Source organism: Ailuropoda melanoleuca, chromosome 4 (genome assembly GCF_002007445.2).
Source record: "Ailuropoda melanoleuca isolate Jingjing chromosome 4, ASM200744v2, whole genome shotgun sequence".
Lineage (NCBI taxonomy): Eukaryota > Metazoa > Chordata > Mammalia > Carnivora > Ursidae > Ailuropoda > Ailuropoda melanoleuca.
In genome coordinates, this window is record NC_048221.1 from 11,396,834 (window position 1) to 11,421,058 (window position 24,225).

Consider the following 24,225-nt stretch of genomic DNA (forward strand, 5'->3'; position numbering starts at 1 on the left):
ATCCACTCCCTGGGCATCTGTGTCTTCTCAGGACAGGTGACTCAGAGATGCACTTCTCATGATGGGCCCAGCGGCCTCCTTGGCAGACAGGGCTTCTCAGCCTCAGCACTGCTGACATCTGGGGTGGGATCATTCTCTGGGGTGGGGGCTGCGCTGTGCATTATAGTAGGTCCTCCCCCTCCACAACGTGACAACCAAAAATATCTCTGGACATTGCCAAATGTCCCCTAGGGGGATAATCTGTTCAGTTGAGAACAGCTGGGATAGTCCACATCAAACCACACACTCCAAGTGCTGATGTTTGTCTGGCTCGTGGTCTGTGCCAAGCATGGGGCCGAGCACCTTGTAAACACCACTTCCTCTTGGGGTCATCGCCTCCATTCTCTTTGTACGGGGATGGAGGCTAACAGTGGCCGCGTGACCCGCCCAATGTAACATGGCGAAGAAGCCTACTTTCAGTGACTCCTCATCACCAGGCTCTTCCACTTACTTCTCCTTCCTTGTCCCCATCTCTCTGAGGGCAGAGACACTGGGCTGACCCCCCTCTACTCTCTTCCTCTCCTCCTCTGCTGCCTGAAACCCCACATCCAGCCAGCCACCAATGCAGAAGTTCTCTGCATCCCCCCAAAATCCACAGCCCTGGGGTCCTGGGTGGCTCAGTCCACTGAGCTTCTGACTCTTGATTTCGGCTCAGGTCGTGACCTCAGGGTCCTGGGATCCAGCCCTGTGCTGGGCTCTGCACCCAGAAGGGAGTTTGTTTCTCTTCTTCCTATGCTCCTCTCCCCCCGCAACTCATGTACTCTCTCTCTCTCAAATAAATAAATCTTAAAAAAAATCCACATCCCTAACAAAATCAATAAGCTTCAATGTGCTTTAAAATAAACCAATTAAAGGGGGCTCCTCCCCTGTTCAAGCACCATCCATGGCTCCCCATTGCCTGCCAGATCAACCCTCAGCCACTTGGACTGATTTTCAAGGCCCTTCACATCTGCTCCTGCACCCCTCCTCACGTCTCACACCCCAAGGCCAGAGAGAGCCACCTACCAAGCCACACCCTCCAGTTTCTCTGTGCCCAAGCTCCACCCCCTCTCCTGCATCTGTTGAAATCCAACCTCTCCCTCAAGTCCCAGCTCAGATGTCACATCCTTCACGTAGCCTTCCCTTCTGCCTCCAAGCAGCAAAGCTTCAATTATTTGTATTGCCCCTTCTTCCCTTAGAAACACTGCCCTCTCTCACTCTCATGGATGGCCCAGCACCCAGGGAGAGAGAACATTCCTGAAATGAAGAGGGATACAGGCATCAGCCAAGTTTATCACCTACCAGGACAAGTGGGTGTCTTACACTGGCTTTAAAATTTCCTCAAAGTTTTGAGCTCTGCTGTGTCTTGTTTTCTGGAATTTGATAGTGATTGGTCCCCCAATAGTTCCCAAACTTGAATTTGGGACTCGTTGGCCTCATCTTCCATCTTTGTCTTAATCCAGACAGATGGCTTCTGATACTGAAATTTTACTCATTCCCAATCATCTGACCCTGGTTTTGCTCTGTCTATGTACTACCTTTTTATTACTTAATAGTTTTCTTTCAGTGGTCTTCCTTTGAAGGTTTATTTTATTTTATTAAAAAAAGATTTTATTTATTCATTTGAGCTACAGAGCATGTACAAGTGGGGGGGAGGGGCAAAGGGAGAGGGAGAAGCAGACTCCCTGCTGAGCAGCCCCCCCCATCCTGGAATCAATCCCTGGACCCCAGGATCACAGTCTGAGTCAAAGGCAGATGCTTAACCAACTGAGCCACCCAGGTGCCCCAAGACTTATTTATTTTTAAGCAAAATTTATGTAACTTTTATTATACCCACAAGGGTGTAGATTTGATGTCTAGGGTGAGTCTATTTTTTTTCTTCTATAAGTCAAAACAAATCTCTCATTTAACATAAATACATAAAATAGAAAATGAATTGAAAACATTCCTCCATGTGCCATCTAAAATTACCAGGCCAAGGTAATTTGTATCAGACTTTGGACACTTGTATTGGACTTTGGGAACGAGCCAGAGTATTTTCTGTGTGGTTCAGACTTATGAAAATACATTTCTTCATTCACTCATCCCATCTTTTCTTCCCCAGCTTCATTAAGGTACAATTGACAAAAATTGAAGGTGTACAATGTGACTCAATGTTTATTTTTGTGTTTCAGGTTTCAACTGGCCACTGACCCCCAACTCAGATAGCAGCTTCCCCTCTACCCTGTTGCAAAACCCTGTTACATCCCTTCACTGGTAAAAAACTTCCTGCTGGATATGTTTCTTTATTCCCCACCCCCCTCCCCACTTAAGCCTCAGATCCACAAGGGCAAGGATTCAGTCTGTTTTTATTCTCTGCCATGTTCCCGGCACCTGGAATGATGTTTGGGTCTTTCAATGGCAGGTCCTTTCAAAGGCACAGATTTATTCCCAGCCAAGTGCTGCCTAGCCCCACACCAGCTGAGTCTGGGGTCTCACCCTCAAGGAGACCTTGGTCTCAGGGGGAGACAGAGCCAGCTAAAGTGGTACTTGCCTGATTGAAGGTTGAGCATGGATGGGGCTGCAAAGCCACTACGTTCTCTGAAGCAGGGCATGCAGAGCATGCAGCTAGCAATCAGGATTTGCTGGTGAGGCAGGAGGCTGGAAACTCCATGGTGGTTAATAATAGTAGTCAACGCGTACCTGGCACTTACTGTGTGCTAAAACACGAAAGTTTCTCAGCCTCACCGTTGTTGACGTGGGGCTGGATCGTTCTCTTCTGTGAGGGGCCGTCCTGTGTGTGTTGTAGGGTGTTTAACAGCATCCCTGGCTCCACCCACTAGATGCCGGTAGTACCCCAGCATCCAGGTGTGCTGACCAAAGTGTCTCTACACATTGCCAAACTGCCTCCTGGGGGACAGAATTGCCTTGGGTGACAACTGTTACCCTAAAACATTACAGCAGTCTTCTGAGGTGGGTGCATGGACAGTAGCTGATGGAGTCATTTGGACCCTCTGCCTCCAGAGTCCGTGCTCTAACCACTGTGCTATGTGGCTTTGTGTGTGGTCCTGGCCCCTGGCTCTGTCCTCTGAGAGCCTAGCACTGTTCAGGGCCTTCTCCACCCCTTGGCCCCATCCCCCAGGCTAACCAGCCCCAAGATTAGATTTCCCAACTGCTTGGCCCCCAAAGCTAAGGGCGGTTCACCTGTAGTCTGTAACAGCAACAAAAATTTATTTTTGACCAGTCTAAAGGCTTTGGAATGACCATCCTGGGGAAAAAAAATCTGAATTTCCTTGCCTTTCCTTCAGCTTCCTTATGGTTTGCTGTGGTTTTGGCTTTGGAACTCACTGGGAGGGGGGCAATGTTTCTTAGGACTTCAGGCTTCTCCATGTCTGACCTGGTCTCTGCCTGAACCCAGCCAGCCATGCCTCTCCTCCAGCCCACAGCATGTGCCTTAGTTTCTCCAGATGAGCCTGCAGTTGTGGCTGGAGGCTTTGATCTCTTTAGTCTCCTGTGGGTTGGTATTTTTTAAATTTTTTTCCTTTGACAGATATTTCCTGGATATCTAGTATGTGCAAGATCTTTTGGCCCTGGGGAGGCTGTGGAGAGCCAAAGGCCAGCTGTGAATCCTTCCATCTGTCTGCCCGTTTCCCCAGATCAGCCAGCCATCCACCCACCGAACCAGGAATGGTATCTCTGTTTCACATCCAGGGGTGGGGCTGACCCTGTCTGGACCCATCTGGAGCAGACAAACTGGCCAAGGACAACATCCTAGCGGGATGGTAAGTTGGCTGACGGTGGGTGGGGTGGGAGGAGCACGACCAGGGCTCCTTGTTGAGGCGGAGGTCATCCTGGAGGAAGAAGCCCCAGGTGGTGGTAGAGCCCCAGGAGGGTGGGTTGGACCCAGAGGGAAAAGAAGGGCTGGCTCCCAAGGGCCAATGGAGTCTGAGGATTCCTAGGAGCCCCGTGGGGTCTCAAGGTTGCTGGCTTAGGGACCCCTTTCCAAGCTTGGGAGCAGGTCCTGAGGTGGGGGCTTTGCGGGGTACTGGTGTGGGAGGGGGGTGTTAAGGAGTGGGCCACAGCGGGATCTGGGCACTAATTGGAGCCAGGCACGGGGCAGAGGGGCAGGGAATGTGATGGTGTCGGGATGCTGGCTGTCCAAGTCTTCGTATCTCCACATGTCTCTTTCGCTGTCTCTCTCTTTCTCTCCATCTCTCCACCTGTCAGTCTCCCCATCTCCGGCTCTGTGCCTTTCCCTCTCTGTCGCTCTCCACGCCTGCACGTCTCGGTCTCCGGTTCTCTCCATCTCTGGGGGCTCAGCCTTGGTCCCCGCCCAGGGGCTGGCCAGCCCAGGGGCGGGCCGGGGGCGGGCCTCGCGGCTCGGCCGGGCGGGGTTAAAGGGCCAGACCACGGGACGGCGCGGTCAGAGCCGAGGTGGCCGTGCGGGCGGATCTGGACCGAGGGCCAGAGGCGGAGACCCACGAGGTGAGTGCGCGCCGGGGGCAGTAACCCGAGCGCGGCTGCGGCGCAGCGCGGTAACCCGAGGCGCCCGGCGCGGGTGCCCGCAGTGTGCCAGCGAGGGTCTGCCTGCCAACGAGGCCTAGGATCCCTGGGACCCTGGCGGCGGTTGTGGGTCCCAGACGCCCGTCTAGGGGGAGATGTGGGCGTGTCACCGACGGTCGTGGCGTGTGAGCGCAGTTTTTTCAGTGCGCGCCTTGGAGTCCTGGGTATATCCTTCTCTCTGAGTATCCATTGTGGTAAGGGACCTCAAGAAGACCCCCCTCCCCATCAGGACAGCTCAGGCGGATCCAAGCCCTGCCCTGTGCCGCCTCCTTGGGCTGATTGGGGTCATTCCACATCGTCTCACTCATGGACTTTACACTTGTGATCCGGCTGCCTTCACGGCCCCTACACCCACCCGTGGTAGGCACAGAGCCTCCAAAAGCCCGAGCCTCCAAATGCCCCTTTATGAGAAGAGGAGATGCCATCCTGGGCCCCCAGAGTTGGCAGTGAGGGTTATGTGAAGTGCTGTAGTTGGTACTAGCTGATGTTTTTGTTGGATACTGGAGAGATACATGCTCCTTGGTGTCCCAGGGCCTCGCCCTCTCTGCTTGGATGGGGTCCGGGGTGGGGGTGGCTGGCCAGCCCAGACCATGCCTGGTGGCTGAGGCCTGGCAGCTCGGGAGTCTCAGGCTGGTGGTGGGAAGGAGAGAGGGAGACAGTGGGGGAGCTGGGATTTGAACAAACCAGTCCTGTCTGACCCCAAAATCCTGTGCATTTTCCGATGGCCCCAGTCTGTCTGTAGAGCCCAGCTTGGGTTTCTGAGAGGTAACATTAGCTCTGGGCTGGTGTCCAGTGGTGACCTGGGTTGGTATCCACAGAGGGGCTTGGATGACTCCGCGGACAGAGAATGGGACCCCATCCCTCCTCCCTGGCAAACCTTGGGCTCCATTCTCCAAATCTCAGATGGTTGGACAACAGTAACGAATATGGTGGCAGCCTCAACAGCAATGAGAGGCACCTTTGATCAACGGCTTGCTGTGTGCCAAGCCCCAAGCTGAGCACACTAAAAACGTGGCATTGTTATCAGAGCCCTGTGAAGTGGATGATATAGTTCCTGTCTTATGTATGAGGAAATTGAGGCTCAGAGAGATGCAGACACTCACCTGAGGTCACACAGCTAAGAGGCAGAGCTTTATGGAATCCTTTCTGAGGCTTATGTCCAAGTGTGGCCACAATTGGTTGAGATGGTGAGCAGACAATTGCAGTTCTGGAATGGTCTAGATTACTGGTGGGTTTTTTTTTTGTTTTGTTTTTTGTTTTTTGTTTGTTTTTAACTTCTTTTCCTGTCAGGATCTCCTCTGGGCCAAGGAAGTGGCAGGCAAAAGCCTACAACATGCCCAAAGCTGTGGTGAGACTCTCCTTCCCATCTCCATTTGCCAACGTGGCTCTGCCCTTAGAAATGCCCCTGGAAGTCTTTTCTCAGAACCCCAGAAATTTGGAGTAAGCCCCCTGTCAGCTCAGACTTCTAGGGCCTGGCAGTTTGGGAGTTTCTGGGGTCAGACAGCCCTTTGGCATAGAAAGGGGGTGCCATGAGCAGGGATGGGAATAGGCTGTCTCGACTACAGGCTTCCAGAGTGAGTGCAGGGCAGGGCTAGGATGTGGGGCAGTGGAGCCAGTGTTGGGTGCTTGGCTGTCAGGCTGCTGGTGGGCTCCAAGACCTGCGGTTCAAGGAGAAGCAGCTATGTGTGGTTTCTGGCGGGGGGCGGGGGGGGGGCGGCACGGTTGTGTCCTGCATTCCTTCTCAGGAGCCCACACACCTTGTAGGACAAGTCCCTGACAGGCGGCCGGGCTAACCTGACAAACCAGTGCTCCATGGGCGTGGGCCACTTAGCCAGTCGCTGGCACCTCGGTTTTCAGATAATACCAGCCCCAGCAGGACAGGTGGGGCCGCTTCTGCCAGGGTGGGGCCACTGGGTGTCCTTGCCTGGTGTCTGATGCACCAGAGGAGCGGGTTTGCCAGCCTCTCGGAGCATCCTGAGAGTGTCATCTCTGAATTTCTCTCCTTCCAATATAAGAGTAATAATGGAAATAGGAATAATGGCTAAAATTTGCATGCTGCCTGCCAAACCTCATCTCACTGAAGTATCACAAACAACCTGAAGAGGTGGCACCTGCTGTTATTAACCCATTTCACAGATTGGCAAACAGAGGCTGGGGGAGGGGACTAGACTCTACTCAAGGCTGTTTGCTTGGGGAGGGGCAGGGCTGTGAATGAATCCAGGCTTGCTTGAGTCAAAAATGCACATTTTAAAAGATGATGCAGCCCTTGGGGCGCCTGGGTGGCACAGCGGTTGGGCGTCTGCCTTCGGCTCAGGGCGTGATCCCAGCGTTATGGGATCAAGCCCCACATCAGGCTCCTCTGCTGTGAGCCTGCTTCTTCCTCTCCCACTCCCCCTGCTTGTGTTCCCTCTCTCGCTGGCTGTCTCTATCTCTGTCGAATAAATAAATAAATTAAAAAAAAAAAAAGATGATGCAGTCCCAAAGCAACCTTTCATTTTTCATTTTTTAAAAAAGATTTTATTTATTTATTTGACAGAAAGAGAGACAGCCAGTGAGAGAGGGAACACAGGCAGGGGGAGTGGGAGAGGAGGAAGCAGGCTCCCAGTGGAGGAGCCTGATGTGGGGCTTGATCCCAGGGATCCGGGATCATGCCCTGAGCCGAAGGCAGACGCTTAACGACTGAGCCACCCAGGCGCCCCTCATTTTTAATTTTTTTAAAAGATTTTTTATTTATTTATTTGACAGAGATAGAGACAGCCAGCGAGAGAGGGAACACAAGCAGGGGGAGTGGGAGAGGAAGAAGCAGGCTCATAGCAGAGGAGCCTGATGTGGGGCTCGATCCCAGAACGCCAGGATCATGCCCTGAGCCGAAGGCAGATGCTTAACGACTGCGCTACCTAGGCGCCCCTTCACTTTTAATTTTTTAAGTTGAAGCGTCATATAGGTACAGGAAAGTGTGCCTTCCATAACTGAGCAGTTCAGGAGTTTTTGCAAATTGAACCCACACAGGTCACAGCACCCATGTCAAGAAAGAAAACAGCTGTCTGAGCCCCCAGAACATCCTCTCCCAACTGAAGCATCTTCATTCATTTTTCATTAATTTCAACTAATTACCTTTTTTTTTTTAAAGTTTTAAAAAATCTTTTTAAGTAATCTCTACACTCAATGTGGGGCTCAAAATCACAACCCTGAGATCAAGGGTCACACATTCTACCGACTGAGCCAGCCAGATGCCCCTCAACGAATTAACTTTTAAATAGACTTTATATTTTAGAGCAGTTTTAGATTTACAGAAAAGTTGTGCAGAAAGTATAGAGTTCCAAAACACCCCTCAACTCCCCACAACTTCCCTTACCGTTAACATCTTCCATTAGGGTGATATGTTTCTTTTTAAAAAAATTTATTTGTGTGTTCATTAATTTATTTTAGAGAGAGAGAGAGAATGGAGGGATAAGAGTAGAGGGAGAGAGAGAATCTCAAGCAGACTCTGTGCTGAGCACAGAGCCTGATGCAGGGCTCAGTCCCACAACCCCAAGATCGTGACCTGAGCCGAAATCAAGAGTTGGATGCTTAACCAACTGAGCCACCCAGGCACCCCTAGGGTGACATGTTTCTTACAATTGATGAACCAATGTAAACATATTATGATTAACTGAAGTCCATAGTTTACATTAGAGTTCATTCTTTGGGTTGTACAGTCAACTGATTCATCTTTGTGTTTAATTAAGACATTTTTGAATGGGCAGTATGTGCTCATGTTAGAGAAAATTTTTAAAAATCCCCAAAGATGGACAGAGAAAGTAAAGATTCCCTTCCACTTCTGCTCCTAGTTTTTCCAGGCCCCTTCCAGAGGGAACCATCAGGATAAATTTCTTGTGGGTCCTCAAAGTGGTTTTTTGTTTTGTTTTGTTTTTCATTTTTAAAATTGAAGCAAAGTTTATCTAATATAAAATAACTATTTAAAAATGAAGATTTCAGTGGCATTTAGCACATTCACAGAACTGTGCAACCATCACCTCATCTCCCCAAAAGGAGTTCCCAGCCCTGTCAGCAGTCACTTCCTTCCTCCCCCAGCCCCTGCCAGCCGCCAGTCTGCTTGCTGCCTCCCTGGATTTGCCTGTTCTGGACAGTTCATGTAAATGGGATCAGACACTAGAAGCCTTTTGTATCTGGCTACTTTCGCTTAGCAGAATGTTTTTGAGGTTCATTTACATTGTATCATATATCAGGACTTCACTCCTTTTCATGGCTGAGTAATATTCCATTGAACAAATATACTGCCTGATACTCATCCATTCATTCATCAATGGATCTCTGGGTTGTTTCCACCTTTGGCTATTCTGGATACTGTGGCTATGCATATTCATATGCAAGTATCAGAGTACATTTTGCATTCTCTTGACTATATACCTAGAAGAGGAACTGCCAATATATATTTTTAAGGTTTTATTTATTTGAGAGAGAGAGAGAGAGAGAGCGCAAGCAGGGGGGAGGGGCAGAGGCAGAGGGAGAAGCAGACTCCCCACTGAGCAGGGAGCCCACTGCAGGACTCGGTCCCAAGACCCCGACATCATGACCTGAGCCGAAGGCAGATGCTTAACTGACTGAGCCCCCCCCAGGTGCCCCTTGGAACTGCCAATTCTATGTTTAACTTTTTGAGGAACTGCCAATCTGTTTCTCAAAGCGCTGCACCACCTCAAAACTTTTTGTAGCACTTTTTTTTTTTGGTGGGGGGCTTGGCAGGAGTACTCTTGTTTGGAGAGGGGCAAGAGGAACCCAGCTACAGAAAGCAGAGGACTTAACTTCTCCAATTCATTGATCTCCTCCTGTGATCATCAGATGGACTTCTTGCTATTGTTACCATCTTATAGATGAGAAGATGGAGGCTGTCAGGGTGACAGCCAGTTGGGCATCTATAGCGTGTGCTCTTTCTGCTTGGAGCAGAGTCTGTCCTGAGAAAAGCCGCAGCCCACGTCTGGCACAGGGGGTTGGGCAAGGTACTTCAGAACTCCCCTCCCTGGAGGGGCCCACCCACTGGAGCAGGCTCCCTTCTTTCAGAGCTGTTGCTTTCTCTTGTTGCAGACCCCCCTTCCCCATTTCAATTTTTTTTGGGAAGACATTTCCTTTGTCAGGATATCAGCTGGGATTTTTCTGGGTGGGGGTAGAGGTTCTTGCTGTGACTCCACTCAGAGGACCCCACCCTCCCGCTGCCTCTAGGTGCTATTGGGAAGATGAAAGAAATGACCCAGAAAGCCACTGCACACAGACAGTGCTCAATAAGGGAGGTGGCTGATTGTGGCAAAAACAGACTGTCCGACAGAGGTGGGCCTGGGGGATGAGGAGGAGCCCTCATGGGCAGAGCTGGGGGAAAGTATGTCAGGTAGAGGGAACAGCATGTGCAAAGGCTCTGAGGGGAGAATGAACTTGGCCTGTGACCAGCGTGGCTGGAGTTGCGTGAGCAAGGGGGAGAGCGGTGGGAGAGGGTTGGAGGTGTCCCACAGGGGCCAGGCGCACTGGGCGTTGTAGTGCATGAAAAGGAATCTGAATTGCGTTCAGACTGTAATGGGGGAGCCATGGGAGGATTTTGAACAGGGGAAGGTTGTGATCTGATTTAATTTTAGGAAGAGCCCTTTGGCTGCTGGGTGGAAAGTGGACTGCTTGGGGGGACAGGAGGGAACTAGGGAGACCAGTGGGAGGAGGCTACTGCCCTGGTGGCCTGACACGGGTTGGGATGATGGGATGGAGAAAAGTGAATGGGTGTGAAAGATATTTAGGATAGACTACTGGCAGGACCTGACAACAGATTGGATGTGGGGAGAGAGGGAGGAAGGAGGTGAGGTGAATATGAGGGTCTGGCATATGCCCTGGGGGGACATCCAGGAGGTGGCTGGACCTATCAGGAGTGTCGTTGAGACATGGGAGGCACCTCAGAGACAAGGTCACAAAAACCATGGGAGGGGGTGAGTCCCCAGGGTGTATACACAGAGGGAGAGGAAGGGATGACTCGGGACCAGCCCTAAGGGTCTCCAACATTTACAAATTGGGTGAAGGGGTCCAAAACATCCTGAGAAGTGGGATCTTTATGGCTGTAGTGGAGGATGGGGGTTTGTATGCCAGACTGAGGGCAGTGGGGAGCCATGGAGGACATTAGAGCAGGGGAGTGACAGACCTTCAGGAAGGTGACTGTGGTGGTTGGGATGGCAGCCAGACTGAAGCCAGGTTGCCCAGGGGTTAGAGATGACCCAGACGTCTTGGGCCTGCCAAAATGCTGACATTCCCTGACCTGGGCCACACACAGGAAAAGGTCACACTGGGGTGGATCCCAGAACCATCTCTTACAGTCACCTCCAGTTTCAGATAGGGAAACTGAGGCCCAGGCCTCACAGCCAGTCAGTGGAGTCAGGATTAGACAGAACACAGTTATATGTGTGCACCTGCACACATGTGCATTTAATAAGGAAGCCCCTTTCATTTAGGTTCTTCACTCAGGTGTCTGCCCAGCTAGCCCTCCCCAGAAACTCTCCTGGACCAACTTATCTAAAAGGACTGGTCTGTATCCTCTTACTCTGTGTATGAATTTCCCATGGCTGCTGTAACAATTTACCATGAACTGGGTGGCTTAAAACAATACACATTTATTATTTCATAGTTCTGGAGCCCAGAAGTCTGAAATCCAGGTGCCTGCGGGGCCGTGCTCCCTCTGAAGGTTCTGGGGAGGAATCTGTTTCCTGCCTCTTCCAGCTTCTGGGGGCTCCAGTGTTCCTTGGCTTGTGGCCGCATCTCTCCAGTGTCTGCCTCCGTCTTTTCATGGCCTTCTCCTCTTCAGTGTATCGAATCTCCCTCTGCCTCTTCCTTTCTCTCTCTCTCTCTTTTTGTTTTAGAGAGAGAGCTAGCCAGCACGAGTAGGGGGAGGGGCAGAGGGAGTGGGAGAGAATCTCAAGCAGACTCCCTGCTGAGCATGGAGCCCAATGTGAGGCTTGATCTCATGACCCTGAGATCAGGACCTGAGCCAAAATCAAGAGTTGGATGCTTAACCAACTGAGCCACCCAGGTACCAGGCACCCCCAATCCTCTGCCTCTCTCTTGTAAGGACATCTGTGATTCCAGCTGGGACCAACCAAGACAATCCAGGCTATTCTTCTCATCTCTAGACCGTTAACTTAGTCCCATCCGCAAAGACTTTGCCATAGAAGGTCTTCCTCCCAGGTTCCAGAGACCTGATATCTTTGGGGGGCCCATATTCAGCCACCCCATCCCCGTTGTACCTCCTTCAAGACACGTAGTGTTTACGTGGTGTTCTATCATGCTTCTTGGTGGCCACCTGTCTTAAGGGCTGGGACCATGTGTGTCCTGCTCGCCATTACATCCCCATGGCCAGAACAGAGTCACACACATAGGAGGGGTTCAAACATGATTTGCCAACTGGATGAAGAAATGCAGGTGCACGTGGTGAGAGGCCTGGCATGGGAGAGCATTTAGAGGAAGGTCACAATTCTGAATCCTAATCACTGGCCGCCTTCCCTTGCGTTGCTAGGGGAGAATCACTACCCATCGTTAAATTGATAAAGAAACAAATACCCACAGCTACCCACTGGCGAGAGTGTCACCTGGAGCTGCCCACGGCCTTCTGCCTGGGACTTGTGACTTGCAGCTCTCTGTGCTTCATTTTGGGAGGTTATTTTCTCCCCACCCCCACCCCTACCTGGCCTTCCAGAGGGCATATTGCCCACACCAGGCAGTCTGTCTTTTTAAAAAGATTTTTTTGGGGCGCCTGGGTGGCTCAGTCAGTTAAGTGTCCAACTCTTGGTTTCAGTTCAGGTCATGATCTCAGGGTTGTGGGATCGGGCCCCGCATCAGGCTCTATGCTCAAGGCAGAGTCTTCTTGGGATTCTCTCTCCCCTCTCCCAGTGCCCTTCCCCTGCCAATAAATAAATAAATAAATAAATAAATAAATAAATAAATAAATAAATAAATCTTTTTACAATTTAGAAAAAAGATTTTAAATTGTGGTAAAATATGCATAACATTTATCATCTTAACCATTTTAAGTGTACAATTCAGTGGTATTAAGTGCATTTACCCTGTTGTGCAGCCATCACCACCGTCCAACTCCAGAACGTTTTCATCTTCTTCAGTTAAAACTCTGCCCTGTTAAACACTAACTCCCCCACCCTGTTCCACTCCCCCAGCCCCTTGTGCCCACCATCTACTTCCTGTTTCTGAATCTGACTCCTCTAGGGACCTCTTACAAGTGGGATAACATAGCATTTGTTTTATGTGTCTCTTATCTCACTTAACATAATGTCCTCGAGGTTCATCCATGTTGTACCAGGTGTCAGAATTTCCTTTTTAGGGCTGAATAATATTCCCCTGTATGGATGGACCACATTATGTCTCTCTGTTCATCTGCTGATGGGCACTTGGCTTGTTTCCACCTTTTGGCTCTTGTGACTAATGCTGCCATGAACATGGGTGTGCAAATATCTGTTTGAGTCCCTGCTTTCACTTCTTTTTTTTTTTTTAAAGATTTTATTTATTTATTTGACAGAGATAGAGACAGCCAGTGAGAGAGGGAACAAGCAGGGGGAGTGGGAGAGGAAGAAGCAGGCTCATAGCAGAGGAGCCTGATGTGGGGCTCGATCCCATAACGCCGGGTAACGCCGGGATCACGCCCTGAGCTGAAGGCAGACGCTTAACCGCTGTGCCACCCAGGCGCCCCCCTGCTTTCACTTCTTTCGGGGATCTACCCAGAAGTGGGATTCCTGGATCATATGGTGATTCTGTGTTTAATATTTTGAGGAACTACCATACTGTTTTCCACAGCAAAGTGGCAACATTTTACATTCCCACTAGCAATGCAGAAGGGTTCAAGGTTTCTCTGCATGCTTGCCAACTCTTGTTATTTCCTCTCATGATAAGTAGCCATCCTAATGAGTGATCATGTCAACTGCATGACTTATAACGTAAGTCAGACCATCCCAAAGGGGCTCTCCAGATTTGGGGATAACCCACCCAGCTGTTTTCCCAGGATGCAGTAACCCATAGAAACTTCATGTCTTCTGTATGGAGGATGTAGTTGGACATTGGCTGATGAAAGACCCAGTGAGTCTGAGCCCTTAATGGAGGGAACCGTGGGCAGGGGTGGGTGGGGACTGTGGACCCAGGCAAGGACCTGGAGTGTAGGGTTCCTTTAGCTATGTTGTCCCAGGAGGTGGGGCACAGAGGGAATCCTTGGCTGGTTGGACTGAGTGTAGAGGAGAGATGAGGGCAGGGCCCATCCATTTCCAGGAGTCTCCTTGGTATCGTCTGAGATCTGTGAGCCCCCAAAGTGATGGAGTTTGGCCTTTGGTGGGGTTTCAGGGGGCCTCTGCCAGCTCCCATTTCCCTTGAGTTAGAGGAACTGAGATTCAGTTGTCCAGAAAATGGAGAGAATGTAACACTTAAGTCCAAGGACCACTTTAAGACTCCATAAAATGAGGCATGCACATCCCTGAGTGTGGAGCACGACATGCGGCAATGCTCCATCCCTGGTCACTGTGTTATTAATATTATTGTTACCTACCTGCTTTGGGTTCCTTCAAGAGCTGATCTCCAGGCAAGGAGTGGAGTGCAAGAAGCTTATTTGGGAAGTGATCACAGAACATACCAGTAAGGAAAGAGGAAGGGAACCCCAAAAAATTGAAAGCAGGGACTCCAACAAGTACCTGTGCATGCATGTTCATAGCTGCACATTTCACAACAGGCAGAGGTGGGAGCATCTCAGATGTTCATCAACAGATAAATGGATAAACCAATTGTGATACATCCTTACAATGGAATATTACCCAGGAGTACAAGAAATGAAGTTCGTATACACACTATAATGGGGATGAACCTTGAACACATCATGCTGGGTGAAAGATGCCAGACACAAAAGGTCACCTAGTATATGATCCCATTGATATGAAATAAAATATCCATAGAGGCAGAAAGCAGATTAGGGGCGCTTGGATGGCTCAGTCAGTTAAGTATCCGACTCTTGGTCTCAGCTCCAGTAGGCATGGAGCCTACTTGAAAGGAAGAGAGAGAGAGAGAGTAAGCAACCACGCAGATTAGTGTTTGCCAGGGGTTGAAGGTATAGGGGAATGGGGAATGACTGCTAATTGGGATGGGATTTCCTTTCGGGGGAATGAAAAAAATTGGGAGCTAGATGGAGGTGGTGGTTGCATGATACTGTGGACGTGCTAGATACTAGCTAATTGTACACATGTTGACCTTTGAACAACACGGGTTTGACCTGCCTGGGTCCACTTATATGCAGAATTTTTACAGTGCAGCCCTGTGCATGGATTTTCTCTTTCTTATGATTGTTTTCAATATTTCGTTTTCTCCATCTGACTTTACTGTAAGAATACAATATATAATGCATAGACACAATATGTGTTAATTGACTTTATGTTATCAGTAAGGCTTTCAGTCAATAGTAGGCTATTAGTAGTTAAGATTTTGGGGAGTCAAAAGTTATATGGAATTCTGACTGCTTGGGGGGGGTTTGGCACCCCTAACTCCTGCATTGTTCAAAGGTCAACTGTTCTTTCAAATGGTTCATTTTATGTTGGGTGAATCTCATCTCAATTAAATAAAGAAGAGAAAGAGTGGAGACAGGAGAAGGGAGGCAGCTAATAGAGAAAGTTTCAATGGCGGGCAGCTGGAGTTTAATCCCACTGGGGAAGCCTGGTGGCATGTGTGGAGCCCACATCTCAGGGTCATTGCACCCCAGGGGAGAAGGTATCTAGCCAGCAGTATTTATCAGTCCTCTGTTAAGAGCTGCTTTCAACATGGGTGTGTGTGTGTGTGTGTGTGTGTGTGTGTGTGTATGTATGTATGTGTGTATGTATGTATGTATGTGTGTGTTTAAATTTTCCAACACTCTGGCCATCTACACATGGGCAGAGAAGTCTGGAGGGATGCCCTGCAAAGTCAAGGCTGAGGGCATGTGGACAGGGCACTGGTGCATCCATCTGGCCAGCTAGCTGAAGGTCACTGCTGGGGGAAGTTTGAGGGGTATCCTTGGTGTCTGGGACCCCTGTGTATTGAGCACCTACTGTGTGCCAGGTACACTCTGCCTGACTCCACAGGTCATCCTGTGTATGTGCATGCATGGCCGGAGGGGGGTTCCTACTTGCACTGACCCCCCCGTCCTGTGTGTCCCCCCAGGATGCTGCCCGTCACAGAACACCTGCTGCATCTCCTGGGTGTGGAGAAGACCACCTTCCGCCTGTACGCCGTGTCTGTGCTTCTCCTCTCCCTGCTCTTCGTCCTCTTCCGCCTGCTGATGCAGTTCCTGAGGCTCTGCTGGAGCTTCCACGTCACCTGCCGCCGCCTGAGCTGCTTCCCCCAGCCACCCCGGCGCAACTGGCTGCTGGGCCACCTAGGCATGGTGTGTGTGTGGCTGGGCAGGTGGGCTGGGCATGCCCCAGGTAGTCAGTAAGGATGGTGGACCTGATGGCTTCTGTCATCCCCCAAGAATCTGGTTGGGGACATGAACAGATGCATTTTACAGGATAAGAGTGTGATTGAGGCTCAGAGAGGGCAAGCAGTTTACCTGAGGTCACACAGCTGGGATGAGGCAGAGATGACTGTAAGGTTTTCTCTATAATTTCAGGCTATTGCCATAGCAACAGGTACCAGCGCCTGTGAAAGTCGTTAGGTTCTATGATCCCAGGGCGGTGTGTGTGTGGGGGCTCCTGTCAGTGTTGTTGATATGCCCCACCCCCAGTGTGTTTGCACCCTCTCTCTCATTCTCTTCCCTTGTCTTTCATCTCTCACCTCGAGTACAGGTGCTAAGCACTAGATCAGGTGCTTTAAAAATACTAACTCAGTCCCCTTGACAGTCCTGGGAGGTAGTTCCCATGACTACTCCCATTTTACTCCTCAGACTGTTATGGCACAGAGAGGTTACGTAGCTGACCCTTGGTCACACAGCTCTTCGGTGGCAGAGTTGGAGTTCAAACCAAGGCCATCTAGCTCCAGAGTCCCTGCTCTTAGCTCTGTGCCCTCTGCAGCCTCTTGTTTCTGGATGACAAAACCTGAACTTTTCTAAAAGGGCTTTAGAGGTCAGAAGAGAGCCAGACTCCTGAGGACCCTGAGGCCTTTAGGGTCCTCCAGTCCAGCTCCTCACTGCCCATGGCACTCATCTGGTCCCCCCTTCCAGGCCTAAAGGACTCTGAGGGACAGTTGCGGAGAGCTTCCTGGTTCAGGCCTCATGCCAGTGCAGAGGTGGACTTTGGAGAAGAAGTTCAAGGGCAGTGGTCATCAGTGTGTGCTTGATGCCCATCTCTACCCTCTCCTGCCGTGTGACCTTGAGCAAACGACTTCACCTACTGTGCCCCAGTTTGCCCATCTGCAGTGTGAGGATGATGATTCTTCCTAATAACCTCATGAGATTGTTTTGACAGTTCTTAAAGTCATGTCTGTGGCATGCTTGGCACTGAGGCTGCCACTCAGTGGCGGGTGTGCTCAGCTCCTGGGTCCTGCAGAGACTGGAAGTATCAGGGGATTCTAGAGATATTTGGGATACTACTTGGAGTGAGTGTCCCAGAAGGAGGAAGCAGGAGACACATTTCCGCTCAATAGCTCAAAGAATATTTTATGTGTCTTTAGGAATGACTCCCCTGGGGCCAGCCCTCCCTCCCTTTCACCTCCCACCCCTGCTCGGGCCTCATCCTCTCCTCCTGGACCATGGTCCAGCCTCCTCCCTGGCTCATCCTCTCCTCCTGGACCATGGTCCAGCCTCCTCCCTGGCTCCTGCATCCAGTCCATCCCCCATCCTGGCTCCAGGAGGATTCTTGAGACCAACCACATCCCTCCTCTACTCACACACCCTCCATGGCTCCCCACTGCTGTCTGGAGAAAGTCTCAGCTCCTCAGGTAGTGTTTAAGCCCCTTTAGACTCTAACTCTCACCCTACTCATGTCTAGTCCTGCAGAATGACTTCTTGTTCCTATAACCAGGCTCTGACTTCCCACCTCCTTGTGCTTTGCTGGAACTGTACCCCTGCCCCAAATACCCTTCGCAGTTAGATGAACTTTTACTCACTTGTCATTCCCCATATCCAGTACTCTTACTCTGAGAAGCCATCTGGCTTTACGGGTGGCTCTGGAGGTAGTAGCCAGGCTCTGATGCCCCAGACAGTTGGCCAGGGCTGGTTCTGAAGTCCAAACTTGACCCCGTGGGCCGAGCCTGCCTCCTGGGGCCATGAGTTCTGGGTGAGGCCGTGGTTTCCCTTGGGTGTGGACAGGCTCAGGGCTGAACCCGACTGAGAAGGAGACACAGGAGCCAGAGAGAAGTCATTTGTTGGCTTGTTCACTCTTTCATTTATTCATTCGATTGGCAATTGCTGGGCCTTGCATTTGGCCAGGCAAGGGGCTAGGTCCCTTAGTATCTGAGCTCTCCCCTAATTCTCACAGCCTGTGGAATAGGGATGGATCTTCCCAATATTGTAGATTTGATCTTTGGTACTCAGAGAGGTTAAATGACTTGCCCAAGGTCACATGGCTGCCGAGAGCAGATTTGAGCTCAGAGCCTTCTGACACTGGGCCTGAAATACTTCTGCCTTGTTTTTGTTAAGAGCAGGTGTTTTGGAGCTGGGTGGCCTGTGTTCAAATCCTGGCTTTGCCACTGTGCAGATGATGCCAGTGCCTGCCCGGATCCTTTTGGCCCTTTTCTGGATGTGATGGCCTGACCTCCAGCTGCAAGCACCTGCATTCTAGGGCTTTCTCTGGCACCGTGCACTGTGAGCTTGAGAGTTAATGCCCCAGGAGTGACCCTCAGCCAGTAACTATGGGACTGTAAGAGTTGATGTATAACACCCCAGCTCACTCATCCTCTGCTGGGTTGGCTTTGATATATGTGCCCCCCAGAGGTCCCCAGGAAGACTGAGCACTGAGCTGCCCCTAGCCATAACTCCCTTGGCAACCCCCCTTTACTGGCTGCCTTCCCTCCCTGTCTCACTTTTCTTAGCCCCCTGCCCATGTTTTTGGGGATCCCCCTCCAAACGAACCACTCTCCCTAGAACCCTTGCCGCAAGACCTGCTTCTGGGGAAGCCCAAACCAAGACAATCACTTACTCACCTGTAGCTTCAGACAAGTCATTTGACCTTTCTGAGCCAAGTAAAATGGGGAAAATAGTAGCAACAATGTCACAGAATACTTGTGTGGGTTGAAGGTATGAGTATATGAAAAATGCCCACTGCAGTGCCTAACACTGCAAGCCCATGTACGTGTTAAAGATAACAATACTAGTAATATTTTATTCCTAACAGAGCAAGTACTGAATAAATGTCAATCATTAGGATTGTGCTTACTGTTACTGTTTTTTTATTTCTTGAACACCGGCTATGTGTCAGGCTCTTGTGCCAGGCTCTCTCATTTTGTTCATTCATGACTTTTTTTCAGCTGCCCTCAGAGGGTTGAGTCTTCCCCACTTCTCAGATGAGGGAAGGGAGGCTCAGCAGGGTGCAGCCTTCATACAGCCAATTCTACAGCTCTCCCGGAGGACAGGGGAGGTGTGGGGAGGGAAAGCCTGGGGAAAGCTGGAACTGGGATCCTCCTCACTATCTTTCCTTCCCACCCCCTGCAGTATCTTCCAAATGAGAGGGGCCTGCAAGATGAGAAGAAGGTGCTGGACAACATGCACCATGTGATTCTGGTGTGGATTGGACCTGTCCTGCCGCTGTTGGTTCTGGTTCACCCTGACTACATTAAGCCCCTAGTGGGTGCATCGGGTAGGTGAGCTGGGCCTTTGAGTGATGGGTAACCCCTTAACTCCCAGAGCTCACCTGGGCTTCTAGGCACATCAGCTATCGGGGGGAAGGGCCATTTGAGTAAGGATTTGAAGGATGAATAGGGGTTCATCAAAGCAGCCATGGTAATACAGGTAGGGGGAATAGCATGGGCAAAGGTGGACAATATCTAAGAGTCCCAAGAACTTTGAGATGATGTCTACCCACCTGGAAGTCAGAGCCAAACATGTTCGGATAAGCAATTGGTGGCCCAGGATTTTGTTAAGTGGTTGCTGCTTAATTCTAAGCCATGGCAGACCACCATTTGGGTTCTGACGTTCCCACTGCAGCTCTCCCTGCTTCACCTGGGTTGCCCCTGATTGGTGGAAGAGGAGATGTAGAAGGATTGGTTCTCCCTTCTGCAGTCCACACCTCTTCCAAGGTGTAGGACTCCAAGGTGTGCTTGGCAAGCTCTTGTTCAACCTTCAACACCCAGATCCAATGACCCTTTCTCCAGGAAGACCTGGGGCTGACCCTCCAGAGAGATCATAGCTTTCTCCTCTGGGCTTTTCCATTCTCAGTCCTAACCCTCTTAGGCTGAGTGTGTCTGCATCCAGCCCTGTCTTCCTCATAGGAGTCTGGATCTGCGGTGTGGCCTCGCATGTAACTGGGGACCACCAGAGGCATCAGGGGCATTTGAGAGAGGAGGGAGGAATGAAAAAGCTCTAGGAATTTTAGGTGTCTGGCCCCAGTTTGGGCCTCTACAAAGCTGTGTCTAGAGACCACCATCAAGGCTCCTACCCTGGAGCCATGGAAGAGGAAGGGGCTACCATCCTTCCCTTCCCCTGCTATGCCCTCCCCACCATTACTACATTTGTGAGGGGATGCCCACCCCAGTGCACAAGTGGGGAACCTAGACCCAGGAAATGTGACTCTTCCGAAGGATGGGCATCAAGTTGTGGGAAGAGCCCTGGGCTAGGACTTAGGCACGTTGGGTGTGGATCATGGCTGAAGCCATACTTGCTGTGTGACCGAGAAATTCATGTAGGCTCACAGGGCCTCAGTTTCTGCTCTGTAAAATGGGGTGGTTGTGAAGGCTCCAGATGATGTGGGTAGGCACTCATGAGGGTTTGTTCTCTCCTGCATTTCTCATATCCTGTTTTTCTTTCTTTCCCCTTCTTCCCTCACCCCTCCTCCATCCCCCTATTCCTAAGAGCCCCAGTTTCCTGAATACTGTCGTCCATGGTTGTGAGACCCCAAGTAGAATAGGGAGTGGAGCCCTCAGTGTGGCCTCAGGGCATAGTAGATTCTCAGGTCTCTGCCTCTCCTCTCCCCTCCCCTCCACTCCCACAGGACGGGCAGGACATCCACTGAGTGCCCCACTGGAGGGGCAGGATGGGGGGCTCTGGTTGAGAGGGGTGAGGCTGTGAGTCAGGAAAGACAGGCTTGGCCCCAAGCTGTGGATCGCATTCTCCACTGGGGCCTCCACAGGGCCACACCTGGGGAACTCGCTGCTCAGGACCCAAGCCCACATAGCCCATGGACCCTGAGAAAGGCACGTCTCCTCATGGACCTCTGTTTCTTCATCTTATGTTGGGCAATTGGGATAGAGAGCATTAATGGGTGAAAGGAGTTGAAAATGATTTATAGAGGATGAAACATGATATATAGGCATCTAATTATAGCTTGTCTTTCTATGTTCATTTTGTACGGAGTTGAAATTTACACAACATGTAATAAACCATTTTAAAGCGCACAGTTTTAAACTGTAAGGTATTTCAATTGTTCAAAATGTTGTGCAACCCTCAGCTCTCTCTAGTTTCAAAAATTTTCATAGCTTCATAAAACAGCCCGAACCCATTAAGTAATTACTTCCCCTTCTCCTCTCCCCTCATCTCCTGGTACATCCCCCCAATCCCCTTTCTATCTCTATGGCTTTGCCTGTTCTGAATATATCATAGGAAAGGAATTCTACACAATGTGGCCTTTTGCGACTTCTTTCACTCAGGAAAATGTTCCCAAGGTTCATACACAGTGTAGAGATGACCAGGACCTTATTCCTTTTTAAGCCTGAGTAATATTCCATTGTCTGGATATATGGATATACCACATTGGTTTATCCACTCCTCCAGTGACAGACATTTGGGCTGTTTCTACCCTTGTGCTGTTATGAATGATGCTATGAACATGAATGCTCATGTTTCAGTGTGGATGCATGTTTTCATTTCTCCTGGGTAGATACCGAGGAGTAGGAAGGCAGGGCCATATGGAAATTCTACCTTTAACTTTTTAAGGAACCACCAAACTGCTTTCCATTATGGCTAGGCATTTATTTTTCACTAGTAAGGGCTTGCTGAGGGCTGGAGACACAGATATTCATCTCACAAGTTCTTGACACCAGTGGCCAATAATTATAATCATAGTTATAAAAGTAGCCAGCAGTTGGTTAATTATTTATTTATGTGTACAAATATTTAATGAACACCTGCCATGTGCCAAGGATGTATTAGCTCATTGAGTTTTTGTAGAGATGTCACAAGGCAGGCAGGATTGCTCTACTTCTCCTCTGGCAGATGAGGAAACGGAGGGACAGAGGGCTAACATGCCCAGGTTAACACACAGAGTTAGTGGTAGGACTGGGATTTGAACCCAGACCTGGCCCGCCCAGAGGCCAAGCTCTCAACCACAGTGATATGGACCTTCCTGCTGGGCACTGGGTGGGGCCTTTTCTTATATGACCTCCTTCAGGGTAGATGTTACCATCCCCCTTTTACTGAAGGGGACACTGGTGGGAAAGGCAGCCAGGACACAGACTTTCCTGGAATCAAGTGGTCAGAGTTGGAGTGGAGCAGGGACCCAAGGATGGGAGAGCAAGGGTTCAGCTGGGGAGGGGTTTGGAGAAGACTTCTTGGAGGCAGTGTTGGTGAGGCTGGGCCTTGAAGGATGTTTGGAGTTTGCCAGATGAGAAGTCTCAGGTGGAGGGCTCTACCAGGGCAAAGGTGCAGTTGTGTGAAAGTGCCAGGGGAATTCAGGTGACTTGGGGTGTCTGGAGGGAAGATGATGTGTGGGGAGGAGTAGGCAATGCGACTGGAACTGAACTCAGAGCACCTGTGTGCAAAGCAAGTGAGCTTGTGTTTTACCCTGGGGGTGTTAAGGAATGAGGGGATGTGTCTGAGCAGGACAGCCATTGAGGTCTGTATATCAGAAAGACCCTCAAGGGGCCTAGCCTGGAGTCCAGATCCCAGAAAGTAAAGGAGTGACTAGACTTCCACCTTCTTCTCCAATGCTGCCTCTTCCTGGAAGCCTGCCTTGACTTCCAGCAGCCCTTTCTCTGCCTCCCTTCTGCTTCTGGCACACTTTCTATCTTCTTGATAATTGCACAGCGTGCCTCCGCTTCCCTTTCTTACCCCACCCGGAGTTCCTCAAGGCAGGGTGTGGAGCTGAGCCATCTCTGGTCCCCAGCATTGCCCAGCATGGGTTGGGTACAGGAAGGTGATAGAAGAGATGTTCTGAATAGGAGGACGAGTAGACAGATGACTGTGTGCACAATTGGCCAATTCCTAGGTAGTGTGTGTGTAGGTGGCTGAGTCACATATCAGATAAAAGTGACATCACTTGATTTTCAAGTACTTCCTTCCTGGGCCCCAGCCCATTCTGTCCCAAGTCTGCTCAACACACTAGAAAGGGAATTCACTCACTCACCCATTCATCTATTCATCCATCCATTTTTGCATTCATTCATCCTTTAGTTGGTTCATTCAATAAAAAATTTATTTAGCACTAAGGGTGCCTGGGTGGCTCTGTTGGTTAAGTGTTTGACTCTTGATTTTGGCTCAGGTCATGATCTCAGAGTTGTGAGATTGAACCCCATGTTGGGCTCCGTGCTGGGTGTGGAGGCTGCTTAAGATTCTTTCTCTTCCTGGGTGCCTGGGTGGCTTATTTGGTTGATTGTCTGACTCTTGACTTTAGCTCAGGTTATGATCTCAGGGTTGTGAGATCGAGCCCTGTGTCAGGCTCTGTGCTCAGTGTGGAGTCCACTTGTCCCTCTTCCTCTGCTCCTCCCCCTGCTCTGTCTCTCAAATACATAAATAAAATCTTTAAGAAAAAAAGATTGTCTCTCCTCTCCCTCTTATCCTCCTTCCTCTCTCCCTCTCTAAAAAAAACACATTTTTTAGCACCAGTATATCAGTGATCAACATGGTCTCTCCTCTCAAGGGGCCTGTAACTGGGTGGATAAAATCTAGAGGGACTGGTGGAGGAGGGATAGGATCCAAGCAGAGACTCAAAGGGTGAGGGAAGAATGTTTGAGGCAGAGAAGGCATGTAGTAGAAAGACCTGGAACAGAGAGAGAATGTGACTTTTTCAAGAAGATGAGGAAATTTTGTGATGTTAGCAGATAGAGCATGTAGAGATATCCTCCATGGAGGACAGAGGTATTTTGAGAGAGGTCTGAACTGGGGTAGATCATTCAAGGCTTTGAAAATAGTCTGAGCAGCTGGTGGTTGTGGCTAATGGGTGTGAGTAGGAAGGGACACGGTGAGATCTAGCATCTGATAAGACCTAGACCAGAGTGCAGGGCAGACTGGAGACTGAGAGCACAGGAGGTATAATTCAGATGGCCTGAGTTGGCAGAAAAGAGGGGTGATTAGGGTGAAGAGGGCTGTCCTAGATGGAGAGCACAGCCCAGACAAAGGTTTGGAAGTAGGGCCAGCATGTGGGATAATTTGGTGTATGTTGATGAGTGAGATAGGAGAGGCATAGGGGGGCATGATGGGGCAGGGCCTTCAGTGCAGACTAAGCTTGAACTTTCTTACCAGGGTGATAGGGAGCCATGGGAGGTATCTGAGCAGGGGAGGCTCATGTTCAGATCAGCATGTTTTAAGGATCTTTCTGGGGCAGGTAC

At 50.2% G+C, this 24,225-nt stretch overlaps 1 protein-coding gene across 18 annotated transcripts in view; it reads left to right on the plus strand.

The window, feature by feature from the left end:
* Positions 1–24,225, plus strand: part of LOC100482288 (cytochrome P450 4F22) — a 58,023-nt gene that overhangs the window by 24,002 nt on the left and 9,796 nt on the right. For 5 of the 18 annotated variants that reach the window (XM_034657960.1, XM_034657950.1, XM_034657948.1 and 2 more), the window contains 5 exons: positions 2,193–2,274; positions 3,548–3,779; positions 4,225–4,482; positions 15,757–15,979; positions 19,181–19,325. In XM_034657960.1, the coding sequence (XP_034513851.1) occupies positions 15,758–15,979; positions 19,181–19,325 (367 nt within the window). In that variant the 5' untranslated portion in view covers positions 2,193–2,274; positions 3,548–3,779; positions 4,225–4,482; position 15,757. Of the gene's footprint in view, positions 1–2,192; positions 2,275–3,547; positions 3,780–4,224; positions 4,483–5,850; positions 5,909–13,588; positions 13,659–15,751; positions 15,980–17,307; positions 17,470–19,180; positions 19,326–23,943; positions 24,016–24,225 lie in introns of those variants that run through there. The other 13 variants (XM_034657956.1, XM_034657959.1, XM_034657957.1 and 10 more) reach the window with 8 other exon arrangements.